The 15,555-nt window shown below is 42.4% G+C and overlaps 1 protein-coding gene across 2 annotated transcripts in view; it reads right to left on the reverse strand.

The window, feature by feature from the left end:
* The window catches only part of ARHGEF3 (Rho guanine nucleotide exchange factor 3), a 184,386-nt gene that overhangs the window by 19,101 nt on the left and 149,730 nt on the right, over positions 1-15,555 (reverse strand). For both annotated transcript variants that reach the window (XM_015410042.1, XM_015410043.1), the window contains 2 exons: positions 10,039-10,146; positions 3,463-3,633 (listed from right to left, as the gene is read on the reverse strand). In XM_015410042.1, the coding sequence (XP_015265528.1) occupies positions 3,463-3,633; positions 10,039-10,146 (279 nt within the window). The remainder of the gene's footprint in view (positions 1-3,462; positions 3,634-10,038; positions 10,147-15,555) is intronic.

Below are 15,555 nucleotides of genomic sequence, written 5' to 3' on the forward strand. Positions count from 1 at the left end.
AAATTGTTTTTTGTGTTTAAGGGGGGGGGGGGGGGGGGGGGGGGGGGGGGTGCCAGAAGGTAGCCTTGCCTAGTGTGCAAAGAAAAGTGGCACCGGCCCTGGTCGGTGTGCATTAGAAAAACTGGGTTGCAGCCAGGTAGCCCTTTGGAAGCCAGCAAGGCTTTTTGGGGTATCAGTGTTTGAGAGTCAGAGTATCTAATGAAGGGAGCTTTGATTTTGGAAAACGGATACCCTGGAAATCTTGCCAGTCTGTAAGGTGCCACTGGGTTTGAATCTTACTCTTGTACTGAGAGTATGAGATTAATAAAAGAAGATGCTGATGGAGCTGGTCCCCTGATCAGGATATGAGGAGCAACTGCCTCCTTGGTAGCGTGAGTTTTGGAAGCTTTGGCTTGGACCGGTGGGTCAGTTCCCCAAACCTGTCTTCTGGTACTAGATCTGAGTTAGAATTTGTAACGTCACAATAAACTGGCTGGGAAAGAGCATAGGCAGTGTGCATTCTGGGATGACAGCACATGGTTTGCATGCCCTGGGTTGCAGTTTCCAGGACATCTGGAGCCCCAGTCCTCCACCAGGCCAGTTTGGCTGGAGATCCTGGAGGCTGCCCTCTTCTGGCATGGAACAAGGGTCACCAGGGGTGTGGAGGGGAGGTATTTGTGAATTTCTTGCATTGTGCAGGAGGCTGGACTAGGTAACCCAGGAGGTCCCTTCCAACTCTTTCTTTCTTTCTTTCTTTCTTTCTTTCTTTCTTTCTTTCTTTCTTTCTTTCTTTCTTTCTTTCCTTCTTTCTTTCCTTCTTTCCTTCTTTCTTTCCTTCTTTCTTTCTTTCCTTCTTTCTTTCTTTCTTTCTGTGCAGATCTGTGTGCCCCCCCCATAGCTAGCAATCTAAAACAGTCTAGTGGCACCTTTAAGACCAAGGTTTATTCAGGTACAAGCTCTCCCTCCTCTGTGAGGGCAGATCTGCGCTGTCAGGGATGTGGCCTAATATGCTAATGAGTTTCTGGTGTTGGGTGTGGTCTGTTATGCTAATGAGTTCCTGCTGGGCTTTTTCTACAAAAAGAGCCCTGACAACAATTAATCTTACAATCCAAGTTGCAGTCACCATTCCTAGCTTAGTCTCTGTTAATTTATAGAGTCAGGTGGGTAGCCATGTTGGTCTGAAACAGCAGAAAACTTTGAGTCCAATGGCACCTTTAAGACCAACAAAGCTTTATTCAAAGTATAAGCTTTTATGTACATGCACACTTCTTCAGATACAATGAAATGGAAGTTTCCAGTCCATACACATAGGTAGAAGGTGAGAGCAGTAAATTAGCACAGCATACTGAAGATGTTTAACAGATCAAAGCACCAAACAGGAATAACAAGCTTAGTTTATATGGTTACCATTTGTTTGGGTTTAATTCCAGAGGAAAGCATAGTGAAGTAAATCTCTCCTTATATATAATTGAATAGTGGGTGCCAAAGTTCTAATTCTAAAATGCACTCCCTTAGTGTATGGCTGATGGCACTGCTCCTCAGCATATATCGCCACCAATCAGAAGGCAATGCCCGGGTCCCGCCCACACCACAACTGCTGCGACAACCTGGTCTTTTGCATATGGAAGCTGATTGGACTTCACTCCATTCCACACCTCAAACTCCCCCCCCCCCCGCAAGGCAGTTGGAATGTCAGTTGCATATGGAACCTGCTGTATTCTGGTGGTGTGCAGGTCCCAGGTTCATGTTTTAAAAGCAGACTGACACTGTTTGCCCAAAGCCAGAGCACTCTCCCAGAGCCTCTTTCTAGATCCCGTTGTATTTATTTCCACAACGGGCCTTATTTCTAGTAAATATATAAAAAATGGAAATCGATGGGCAGACGTATCCTTAATTGTGGAATGCTGAGAGTAATTAACTGAGACCCTGCCATTACCCTCTATCTGTCTCCTCTCAAGCATGGAGGTGAAATTACAGCATCTTCCTGTTATAGAACCCTGCCCAAGAGTAACTGGGCAGCTGACAGCAGCAACCCCAAACAGGTCCACAGCCCACACCGTGCAAAGGCTGCAATCACCAGGAAAGTGGCACAGGGAGATGACAGGGAGAGTGCGCCCAGTCACAGATGTCCACTGCTCACTGGCGAGGGCAGTGCAACAGCGATGCAGCTCTAGTGAGAAATCGGCCAAGCACTATGTTCCCGTGGAGCAAACTGACCCATTCAGTGCCTGTTTTATGGAAAGATGAGCCACTCCAACCTTACTTAGTTCCACCTGAAGCCTTTAATGGTTTAAGAATGCTCAGGAGCAGTTCATGCTGAGGATTTTAAAACCATGATCTGTTAGACTTCCTCCTGCTGCTAGAGAGAAGTGAAAGTTGGCTCATCTAAATTAGCTGCAGCAGTAAAAACCAGTGAGAGGTTTATTTCACCCTTTCCACAACCTAGTTTGTCCTGACTAGCAAGCCACTTGATGAGACCTAGGGGAAATGTTTAAATATATGCAACACTAACTTTTCTATAAAACTGAACTTCTTTTACTAATTCAATAAAATAAAATGCATAATTTATAACTTTGTTAGTATACAAGATTTTACTATTTGATATTTTGTGGGACCTAAAAGTATGTCTTCATTTTCTCTACTAAAAACTGCAAGTATGTGTACTATATGAGAAAGAGTTGCAAACTGCTCCACCCTGTGCTACCACAGGGCATATATCATAATTTTAGCCATCTCAGTGGTAGGAAAAATTAATAATTGAAGGTAGGGAACCAACTGTCCCCAGATTGTGCCCTCATGGGTCAGGAGAACTCCAGGAACTTCAAGGATGATGAAGTGGGGGGAGGGAATTGAAGTGAGAGGTGGAAATTGACAGAAATCACCCTTCCCCCCTTCCAGAAGCAGAATTGCCTACTGTGAGTAGCAAAGAAGAGTATTAGGATCCAAGACTTAGGAATGAGCTTTAAGCCTTCTATTAGTTTTTTATTGGGGTTACTTTACTTGTAAGATTCAGGATACTGTCCTAAGCCAGGAATCAGTGCTATTGTAGGTGTGCAATTTCCTTCTCAGTTTCATAGCTTTTCACTATGAATGCATAGAATCAGGGAAGATGCCAAGACAGCTGCCCTTATCTCACTTGGCTTGGAAAAATAAAAAAGCTGATTAGCTTCTATCTTTTCCCTTGGCCTAGAATGCAACTCATCATCTTTTAGGCTGCCAGAAAAAAATGTTTTCTCTCTCTCTGGAGCAGTTGTGCATTTTAGTGTTCTCATTTAATTCTGAGCAGGGCAACGAGTTCTTGGACTGCACGGCCCAGAGAGGAAGTGTAGGAATGTTAGGATTTATACAGGAAAAGAGAAGTATACAGGAGTATTTATAGAGAAAAGAGTATTTATACAGGAAAAGAGAAGTATGCTTGCACATGCATTCCTTAGTTGTCCATTTCAGACAAAACTGTCCAAAAGAAAATGACAATGAACAAACCTCTTGGCGCTTGATTTCTTTGGATGTGAGCATCTGATTGACACAAACATCAAAGGTCTCACTCCAGAGTTTACTGTCTCTTCGTTTGGTGCTAGGAGGAGGACCATTTCTAGACCAGGGTCGTGAGGCAAGCAGATCAGGCCGACTGTCACTGCGGAAACTGATGGACCGCTAAACAACAGGAAAAGAGAAGTTTAGGTAGTTACTACTCGGTTTACATTCTTTTTAAAAATAGCTGGCTTGGTCAAAAGTAGTTTGCAAATGTATTTCAGACACACACAGCGGAATTGGCTTTTTATTGAGTTTCATTTTCAGAAACTGCTTTAGAAAACTCAGACTACTTTGGTTTTCACCAAGTTCCAAAGCAAGTCAGCACAAGAGCAGTAATGGGGAAAAAATGACAGAAATTTCCCTTGACTGCTGTTCTGTTTCTTTGAAGACCTATGTCTTGTGATTGGGTATAGAACTGAACTGTAAATATAATTTGGTTATCAGTTCACATCAGAAGAAAAATAATACACTGGGAAACTAGACAAGCAAAACTTATTGGTAAAAACATACCATAAATGAAGATAATCTTTTTTTAAAAAATCTAACACTTAGAAAATCTGTTAGCACTTTGTCAATATCAAAATACTAAATATGTACATTTTTTATTTTGATTGACTTGCACAAGGAAACCCATCAATAAATTCACATATCCAGTGGGATCAATAAATAAATCAATAACTTCACACATTCAGTTTCTACCCACTGTAATCAACTGCACCTTGAAAAATAAACTGCATTCCATTCAGTTCAAAGTTTATTTCAATACGAGATCAGTAATAATAAGGATGAGGATATAAAATAAAATTAAAATATAGGATAAAATATAAGATTGATTTCTGACTGTGAGGGGACAGATACAGGGAGGTTATTATTAACACTTGGTGAGCCACTTGCATATCCCACATGCCCGAAGGCAAAATTTAGCTACTTTATTTGTTATCTCCTGGGAGGCATCTGCATGAAGGAGGAGACGCAAAGCTATTCAGATGTTCCTGGTAGAATTGATAGGATAGGGGCTATGTTCTGAGATTGAATGTCACTGTTGAATGGATAGTGCAGCAGAACATGGTAGATAGACTTTACTTTCCCTGCATGGCATGGGCGGAGCCATTGAGGGAGTGGGACACGATGGTATCTGCCTTCCAGGAGGGCTAAGGGTAGAACATTAAGGCATGTGGGGGTAAAGGTTCTCTGATATCTGGAGATCTCAAGGGATCTAAGAATCTGCTGGTTGGAAGCATTTGGTATGCTGCAGAATAATTGGATATTTCTGTATCTGTGCCCTGTCTGATTGTAGGGTGTGATCCCAGAGCCACTGTGTAATTGTTTCTTTTGCTTTTTGGTACCAAGACACAGTAGGAGTTGAGGGGAGAGGCTCATGAGTTTCCCCTCAATTGCTCTTTGCCAGGTTGAATGGTGGCTATTGGTAAAGATCAGGGGTGTTAGGCTTACTGGACTGAAGGTGAGTTTTAGCCAAAAGCTAGATGCAACTAGCCACATGTAAGTCTCCAAGGGGATCAGCCCAGTCTCTAATCTAAGAAGGGCATTTGTGATGCATTGTGGGACTCCAAGGAGCGATCACACGAACTTGGATTCTACCGCTTCCAGTAAGCACCATTCTTTATAAACACAGAGGTGGGGACCATGTAAGAGCTGGCAGATAACCTTTCCTTGGAAGACCTTGATTGCTGCAGGGATAAAGGAGGCTCCTTTTGTGAAGTAGAATATTAGAATGGCGGAGGATGCTCTGTGGGCAGTCTCTGCATCATGCAGTGCCTGAGCTCTCCATTGTCCAGACTGGAAGACTATACCAAGGCATTTAAAGATTTCTGCTTGTTCAGTCTTATGGCCCTCTATTTGCCTTAACATTTCTCGTTTACATTTTGGTTATCCTTCACTAACAGTCATGACTTAGTTGATAGCTAAATCTCAGTGATGTGTTCAAGCCTTAGCCTCTCCTGTGAAAAATCTGCTATATTTTGGCAGAAATAATTTGTTTTAGTGAAAGAAAAACTGCAGGTTCGTTGCCCAGAGGAAAACATGCTTGAATAAGTTGCTTACTTACTTACTTATCTTTATTAGCTTCTATGACCGAAGGCCTTAAGCTCAATTATAAAAGATGAATGAATAAGTTGCATTGTGTGATAGTAACAGCCATAATGTGAGCAAGCAGGGTGTTGAAGGCTCTTCTTCTTTGGAAAGGCACTGGGCTTGCTTGCCCCAAGGCTGCTATTTTACACGGCAGCTGCAAGCAAACTACCATATATGCAATACTAGCCATTCCCTAACAGCCCTTCCATAGCAGAAGGAGAAGCAGACTGGAAGGGTAGCTGTTCCATTCTTTGACAAAGTGGTCCTAACATGAGCTGCCCCAGTTCTTCCCAGCAACACAGAGCTAAAGAGTGAATGAATTCCAGTCATCTATTTCTGAACTGTACTACTGGCTCTCTTATATATGATATTTATTAGCCTGGTTCTTTGTTGAGCACTGAACATTACTCAAGTGTACCCAGTAATTCAGTTCAGTTTCTATGCATCTATTTCTCCAACTTCAAAACCCACCAAGAGTTCAATATCACCAGGGCCAGCTCACCCGCTAGGCGATCTAGGCATTCGCCTAGAGTGCGGGCTGGCCCTATGGGTGCCAAACAGGACCCCTAGCACCCACCAAAAGCCTAGTGGCTTCCCTGACCGTTGGGTGACCGCTGCCATTGCCAGCGCCACCGGCGCTGCTTCTGAGACTCTGAGACACTTCACTGGCTGCCCTGCCCCTGCCAAAAGCCCACACACTGGAGCACCGCCCAGAAGAAGCCCTTCTTCCCGCCTGCCTTGCACCTCAGTGCCCCTTTATAAACTTTAAGGAAGGAAGAAAAAGCGCCCCTCAGCTGAAGAAGCACTGCCTCTTACCGCCTCTCCAGAGCCGGCCCGAGGTTTTTTTGCACTTCGCACCCAAGCAGGATGGAGGAGGCGCTGCCCCAGGCAGAGCCCCAGAGGATGGCACTGCTGGTTCGCTCCCCTCCTCCAGCCATCTACGCCAGCACCTGTCTCTGGCACAGTAGGCAGGCCTCTTCCCGCCGCCCCCCCGCAAAAAAAGAAAGCGGCCAGCCTGCCGAGGTTGGAGCACTGCCCGGCGAAGTTCCACGCGGGGAGGGGGCGCAGCTGAGGTGGGCCAGAGGGAAAGCCCCACGGGTGAGCGGGGGCCCCTGGAGTTTTTGGGAAGTCAGGGCTGGTACATGGGCAACCGCCCTGCTTGGGGCGGTTGCGGCTTTCTTTCCGGGCGCCGGAGCCAGGGAAGCCAGCTGCCATGCTCCAGAGGATGGCAGCAGAAGGTGAGTCTGGGCGGTGGGGAGGCCAACTGGGGTGGGAGGGGTGGGAGAGAAGTTGGACTTCTTTCTCTCCAGGCTCCACCTGGAGGTTGGCAACCCCATAATTGGGCACATGCGGGGTGGGGGTACCAGAAGGTAGCCCCGCCTAGGGTGCAAAAAAACCTCAGGCCGGCCCTGAATACCACACAGGACCAATGCAACTTCCAGAAGGGTGTTTGAACTACCCAAATAACAAAAAAAGTCTTTAAAGTGTCACAGTGCTTGAAAATATTAAGCAAATAATACTGGTATTTAAAGCCCATGCTTGATGGAAGGAGTTAAAGAAATCGGGAGCACCCAAGCCAGTTCAGATATGGAATGAGCATCTGTCCCTCCCTTTTTTGCATATATTAGATCATTGGACTCAACAAAAGGCATGAGCTGGACAGCAAGAGCTCAGGGATCTTCGTCCTTGGCTCTTAGCCTAAGGCTCTGTTTGAGATGGGTGAGTGGAATGGACACTACTTGTGATTCGTTGGGTTGAGTATTTTTGCGCATACTTCATTTACTAAACTGCTTTGAGTCTCCAGTGTGGGAGAAAATATCTAAAGCAAATAAATATGTGATGACGTTCTAGATTTTAGGCAGTTTATAGCTTTTACACGGCTTTTACATGCTGTTTATCATTTTAATTATTTATGTCTTTACACAGTTTTGATAATGTTCTTGTGCCATTGTTCTGCGAAAACGTAAACAAAATAAAGACTAACAGATAAAAGCAAAGAATGAGGAGGGGAGGACTGGTATAAAGGCAGAGTATAAATGAAGCAAGTAAGCATAACAGCATTTAAAACACCCAACTGGCACTATTCTTACCAAGGAAGTATATTCCAAAAGGCATTGGAACAAATATTTTCATAAGCCTCTGTATACTAACACTTGAAAGTTAACTCAGCCTGACAGCTCCGATACTTTCACTATTCAGAGATGCTGATAATTATTTTACAGCTTTCTCGAAAATGGATGCTTAAGTAGCAAGTTACACCTTTTCCTCCAGTCACTGAAAAAAGAGTTGGCTATTAGCCACTTCTCCGGTTCAACAGCAGAGTTATGAGGCAGTAGAGGTCAAAGAACCTTGTCTTGGTGCCTGTGTCCTATGCCCCAAAACAGGGAAATAAAGTAGAGCAGTGCATGATCATAAGGCTTGTATACACAGTTTGACATTACATTTGAGCCAAACCACTGTCTGCACTAATAAGAATATCCTAAGTGCTCAGATAGGTCACAGGAGAGACAGCCACAAAGGGCTGTGAAGGAAGCCTCATAAGTGCTCATAATCCAGAAGGACTGTATACTGTTGGGACAGAGTGAGGGATTGGTGACAGACATTCGGGATTCCAACCAAGAGGAAGGTAAGCAGAGAGATAAAAAACCACGACGCAGGTTATGATGAGCGGGTGGTTAAGACCTGGAGTTGAAGAGAGAAGGATCCAAGTAGAAATTAGGATGAATGCAAAACCTCACACAAAATCTCCTGGAAACAAAGAGACATATTGGCAGGAAGGAAGTAGGCAAGTTTGGGAGGGCTGGATGGCTTAGCCAGGAAGCCAACAGGCATTGTTTAGTCAATGACATATAGACCGCAAAAGGGCCTGTACCTATAAGTGGAGTCCTGTGAGTTCTGCTTTCTACTGTCACTGCAACACTGTGACCTGGGTGGGGGTGGTAGCTAAATTACAGACTGCTTTGGACTAACCAGCCATCTCCAGGCTACAAAATTTTAGTTTCCTGTTGATGTGCACTTGAAATTGCTTTTATAAAGATGGAAACAAAGAAACAAAGGAAAATCTTATCCTTCTGTACTTAAGAGTTTTTTTAAAACAGACAACAGCCGAAACTAATCACATGATCTCAAACAGCAACAGTGAAGACACTTGTATCATTTAGCACTCAGTCTCAGGCAGAAGAGTTCAGGGTTCCAATAAAAATGACAGCAAATTGTCAATTCTCCGATTTGCTAATTTGTATTTCTGCCCTGGCCTGGCGTGATCTGGTCCATGGGGTCGCGAAGAGTCGGACTCGACTGTGAGACTGAACAACAACAACATTTCTGCCCTGAGGCAAAATGCCTTGTATCATTTGGTTTTTCTGCCTCAGACAGCAAAATGCCTTAAGATTAATCTGCATTCAGCATAAGAACAGCATTAAAGAAAATTGCTCACTGAGAGGTAAAATGTGAATTTTGAAATAGGCTGGGTCACTAATGATTACTTCCAGCAAGAGTGCATATCAGCCTGTGGCTGTAGAATATTTCAAGTGCTTCTACAAAAGTTATTTTAGTTCCGAACTATTGTTTCAAGAAAAGTTAGATATTAATTAAAACATTAATTTGTTCAAAAGCTTTCAAGCTGTCTGTACCCAGAACACTTTAAGAAAAGATGGCAAATATTTACACACTAAGCTGTTTAGTATTTAACAGAGACATCTTACACCAGAAAACAATTAGGAATTCTGCATACATTAATTGTTAAACTACAAAAATCAATCACTTGCTATTCTGGAATGTTAAGGATATTCATATCCAATAGTGTGATTATGCAAAAGTAGTGTGGCCAGGCTGCTGGGAGGCATCCCCGCCAGTGAGCAGTGGATATCTGTGACTGGGCGCACTCTCCCTGTCATCTCCCTGTGCCACTTTCCTGGTGATTGCAGCCTTTGCACGGTGTGGGCTGTGGACCTGCTTGGGGTTGCTGCTGTCAGCTGCAGGGTTCTGTTCCTTTAAGGAGTGGAAGGTGTGCTGTGGACACAGCCCCGCGGTCTGTGGCATTGCTCCTTCCCACTCCTTAACTGTGACATGCACAGGACTGGTTGTCTGGTCCTACTGGCACATGATTGGTTCTGTCTGCCCTGTCTGTCACAGCCCCGCCATTGCACCTTGTGACCTGTACAGGATTCCACGGTGCAGTTGCTAGGAACATTGATGTAGCTGCCCTCTTTGTGATCCTGCTTCTTGCCTGCCTCCCGGGGTCTCTGCCACAACCTTTTAGGGAACAAACTAGCAGCTCCATGATTAGACCAGCACCCAGCTGTTGTGGCACAGGTGGCCCTTAGGACTGCAGTGTCAACCAGAGAGAAACACTCTACACGTAATACAAGAAAAAAAGAACAAGGTAGCTGTTGTCTTGTTGCATGGAACTGATTAGAAAGAAATAAGTTTTACCTGCAGCGTCTGACCAAATCGCTTCAAAGGAGTTGCTCGGACAGGAGGAATTAAGCTTGCTAGTGAAGTAACTCTAGAAAGAGGCCTGACCCGTTTGTTGCTCGGTTCCTAGATTTGAGGCAAATAATCCCATGTTAGAGTCATAATGCAATGATTCTGTAATTCATTCTGATGCTGACAAGGACATAGTCTTTTGCTTGAGACAAACAGATCCCACAAACATGACACAGTACACGGAAAAGGTGTTGTGATGGAGGGGGGGGGGAATAATGAGGCACCATACATTTATATAAGTTCACTCCCTCCACATACACACTTGTTACAAACATCCCTGAATACACATTTAATCACCTCCGAGGAAAGCATCCTACCCCTTCTGATAATGTAAAATGTTCAGCAGCTAGACTTGTTATGATGACCTTGGCAATGAAGGGCATAGATAATATTGGTTATGCCTTTAGCCCCAAATAGTTTCCCCTGTGGCAGTCAAGACACATTTCTGCACTTAATCAATACATTATATTCCAAAGTCAAAAATTAGCAAGCTAAATATTATTACATTTGTAAGTGGTCATTTATAGATTTGATCATGCATGCATCTCTCCAATTTATTGCAGTATGTGTTATGCAACACATAATAAGTATTTAATTTGACTGAACCTGTTTTTTAAAAAAATAAAGCTTAGTAAGTATCTTGCATTAAACAGCAACTCAACTCAGACTTACAAGTAATATTTTGCATACTATTTAATCCTTTAAGTATCAGGAACCACTGAAATAATAATGCCTGAAAAGTATAAACAAAACTGATAGAAGATGTAGAAAAGACCAGCAATAGTTTTTTAGAATTTATCATTACCCTCGTTCTCCCAATCTCCATCAGTCACTGAAGGGATCAGAGACAGCATATGTAAAATGTAAAGTTTTGACAGAAAGAAGCCAAACCTTCCAGCCGATATGAAAAAAACTGATCAAAGTTCATATTACAAGTACATCCTAAGCTTGTTCACCTCTCTTTTCCAGCCATTTCTATTAAGTTCACCTTTGCTCCATATAACTGCAGTTTTCCTTTTTAAAAAAAAAATCATTGGAAAATAACCGTATCTTACTATGATCCTCCTTGTGTCAGCAAATTCATCTTAGCAACTCTTCTTGCAGAGACAAAAGTCAGAAAAGCAGTAACTTCAGCAATTATGTGCTATTAACACAGCTACAGCCAGGATAATAAAAAACAGCTGAAATAAATAAAGCTGAAATCCAGCAACAGCTCTAAAACACAGTACCAAAATGCTAAAAAGCCCAACATAAATAATTTATCTACTTGTGGATCCTGGGGATAAAAGCAAGTTGTACTGTAATCTTTCAGCAAAGGTGTATTCAGTTTCTTTCCCCTTCAGCAGCAGTCACTTGGCTTAGCTTTTTAAAGGGTACATTTTATTTGTATGCTACTGCAGCACCACTGGAATACTGAACATCTCAGAAAAGTCTTTGAGCATTCACTGTATTTTTCCTCTACATGGCTCCTCCACCATCAGCTGTTTCTTATTCAGCATGCCAATGCTGCTGTACCGCAGTTCTGTCTGTGGCAAGGAGCTTCTCATCAATCATACTGCATGGCAAATCTGAAGACACCGAAGTCCCACTGCGCACTGGTTAAAAGTATGCTACAGTGCACTGAGTTAATAAATCTTGCACCTCTAGAAACAAGCTTCATAAAGCTACTTAAAACTACCAACTCATGGCTTGGTCGCACAGTTAAAGCTCAAAGGTTGCCTGAAGGTCAATGTTTCTTTCTACCTAACAGTGAAACTCACCCACCAGAGGCTCTGTGTTATACATTTGACAATCACTAATACTTCTGACAATCACTGCTCCATTGTCACTAATACTTCTGACAATCACTGCTCCATTGTGCTATGTGATATAATAGGCTATTCCTTTGGCTCTTCATATGTCTGTTATAAAGTCAAAAAATCTACAAATCTACATATATCAATAGCCATTTAAGGGTGAGATCCTAAGGCTAAACTGTAAACTGTTTTGGCCAGCAAGCATCATAGCAAAGAAACATGATGATGGTCTACTGTCCCACTAAGAGTGTGTTGATAGGAAATGGGTTGTGTTTTAGGTGAAGATAGGGACTTAGTCTTTATCCTAAGTTCCCTCAGCCTGTACCTGGCACAAGCATAACATTATGTCAGCAAAAAGGCTGGTTTAAGTGTAATCACTTGCACTGAATTCAGAGGGGTTTGAATAAATGCTTCCCCATTGCTTCTTCCTGTGTCTCACAGAACAATTTAGGATATTAATTCCAAAGTAAGTCACAGCTCTCCAAAGCACTATATAAACACCAGTCAATCATCTTTCAGATGATGAAGTGCACGACATGGACTATGTTTATCGAACATCATATTGGGCATGCTTAGAACACACACCTGGGAAAGGGGCATTGGTTATAAAAAAGAAAAGGAACAGTGCCCAAACAGGGAACACTTTGCACAAACATCCAAGGAGGAAAACACTGTTATGGCTTATCGCTAACACTGCTATGCTCAGGACCCTTAGAGATACTGTACTTCAACACACAAACACCAGCCTGGAGATTCAAGGAGAATGCATTCCACACAGATAAGCAAGGGAAGCAGATGCCCTGCCTCAAAAACTGATGCACATTTGTCATCCCCACCCCTGCAACATGAATGCACAATGTACTGGAGCTTTTTAATGCTGGATTTTAATTAGTATCCTTTAATACTGTTTTTATTATTTTTATTTTGTAAGTTGCCTCAGGCAGCATACAGATGCTCCAAATAAGTAAGTCTTGGCTTAACAACCACTCCTTCCTCAAGAGCTGCTAGCAGTTCTTCTCACACAAGATATGTATGAATACTACAGAATGCTATCAGATCATGAACGTGACATTGGTACAGTGTCATGCAGGTGTAACCTCAGGGGCCAGTGATGGGAACAGGGAGCACAAACACTTATCTGGCCATCTACAAGGCTCTCCAAGCATCTCTGCTTCTGGCCAGACGCGCATGACCTTTCTTCCTATGGAGCAGTCCAAAAAGAAACTGCAGAGTTCCAATGGAACTCCCTACATGGGGTGGGTAAGTACTGGCCCAATGACTATACTACCTCCTCCTGAAGGTGACTCCTACATCACTGGATCCAGAACCTGGATATGTCCTATGGCAGGAGTGTGGTGCCCCTGGGCACCATAGCATCTGCCCAGTGTTTTTAGAAAGTGGGCAGAGCCAGATGGGGCTTTTGAACAGCAGGGCATCTTATTGGCCAATGGAAACCTGATTGGATGTGCAGGATTTTTTAAAAGTGCCTCAGCAACAGCTGCCACCACAGCACATGAATCTTCACTGGGTTACTGTGTGTGTTCATTTCAAAAGGCATCCTGTTAAAGACTGATGAGTTACTATCAGACTTATGCATAACCTTGCTCCCTGAAATTTTGTGGTTGGCTCCATTTTCTGTGACAGTCATTTTATAGCTATACCTACCACCCTGTGTCAGAATTCCAAAGGTGCCTATCGGCTAAAAAAATTGGGGGGCAGGATGATGGGCTTTTCTACACATTTGTATTGCTCCTGATTGTCTTGGCAGTCAATCCAAAGCAGTGAGTACAATTGTACTGGCTTGCCGGCTCTGAATACCAAGTTTCAGAAGTCAGGCAGGGCAGGGTCATTCAATTCGAAGTCAGGGTTCCAGAAGTCAGGTTAGGCAGGGTCATTCAGTCCCTGATATGGTGCTGGCCGCCAGCACACGGGACTGATTTATAAATTGCCTTAACTGTAATATCTTTCAGAAATTCTGCATTAGAATTCTGCTGGCTAGCAGCTGAATCCTAAAAGGTAGTGTATCATTTAGGCATAAAAAAGATGTATGCCAGGTAGTACATCACAGCATATTGCCAGAATCACAGCCACAGACGCTGGCATGAAATGATCAATAAAACTAAATGAAAATGGCAAAACTCCATAGTTATCAGAGAGTCACTGCCTCTCGTATGTATAGGCAAGTGCCTTCTGCTCAAGAAGCCATAAAATGGGATCTTCAGGATAGTGAAATTTATTTCAATCCAATTTTCCAAAAGAGGCAAAACCAAAAATATAAATGTACTTCCTTATTATTATCTATTCAGTATAGTTTTATTGTGCCCTTACTCCAAGGAGTTCATCAGGACAGAGTACCTCATTCTCCCCTCCTTCATTTTATCCTCACAACAGCATACAACATTCTGTGCTTTGAGGGGTTTTGGCAAGGTTAAGATCTGGGGAAACAAGTTAGCCTGCACTGCACAGAAGACTCTAAAAGCAGCCCTCCAATATACCAGACTTACAAAACCCACAAAGCAGGACCTGCTTGTTTCAAACACCTCAACATTAGCAATGTATTCAATGTACTTTCAAAATTTCTAGTTTGGTTGATACTGTAAAGATATCTCAACATTTGTGGTGGCAGAAAGCCCAAAAATTATTATTTGCATTAGCTTGCTACTGGCACTGGCTAAAACAGTTTTCATAAAATAAACCCAAGCACTCAGCTTTAGTGAAATCCAGTTGCAGGCAAACTACATGCACACTCTCTTTCACAGGATGTTATCAATATTCAGCAACAGTCAAGTTATTTTTAAAAATGTTGTTAATATGGACTGTGGGTTATTTTTGGAAGGCTAAATTTTTTAAAGGCAAAGCAATTTAGTGGGACTTCTTTGGAACAAATATGCAGCAGTCAGTCTACAAATTCTGTCCTGTATTCTCAGAAGTATTTTCTGTCATGTAAAAAGAAAAAAAATCTGAAGCCAATACAGATTAAAGGTATTTAAAGGTAGGTAATAAGGGCTTAAATGTTTAGCTTAATCATCATCAATATATCTGGAAAACTAGTTTATTGGTTTAGCTCATTTGGAACAAAGTTACCCATTTGAATGTTGCTTGTATTTCAAAGGCATTGCAGAGGACTGGTTGGAGGACGTTTCCATTGGCATCAAACAGAATAACTATTTTCCAGAGAAAATGTAAAACAGAATAATTCTGTTTTTCCAAAGGAACCTTAGAAAATTTGCATAATCCACTTTCCATAAATCCAAGAATAAATGTAAATGATACCAGGTGAATCCTTTGCCTGCTGTGTGCTGGGCCATGATTATATAGCTTTTCTTGAATCACAGATTTAGCCAAAGTATGAAAAATCCTAGAAGATTTATATCCTTTGTTTAGAAGATTTATATCCTTTCAGCCCAAAAAGGGCCACTGGTGTCTTAACAACTAAAAACATAAGAGTGTTGTAAAAAATTTCATGAAACAAATTAAAAACCAAATTAAAAAAATTAAAAAACTAAATATACTAAAACACACACACACACACAAAACAACAACATGTTACTATTGTACAAAGATTAGCTTTTGCTTATTTTTGTTTTATGTTAATATAAATGATGCTGTGTTGTGTACCTTCAGTATAGAGAACTGGGTGGGGTTCAGATTCCTGACAAGCACATAG

The sequence above is a fragment of the Gekko japonicus genome, unplaced genomic scaffold (genome assembly GCF_001447785.1).
Source record: "Gekko japonicus isolate JY-2015 unplaced genomic scaffold, Gekko_japonicus_V1.1 scaffold259, whole genome shotgun sequence".
Classification (NCBI taxonomy): Eukaryota; Metazoa; Chordata; class Lepidosauria; order Squamata; family Gekkonidae; genus Gekko; species Gekko japonicus.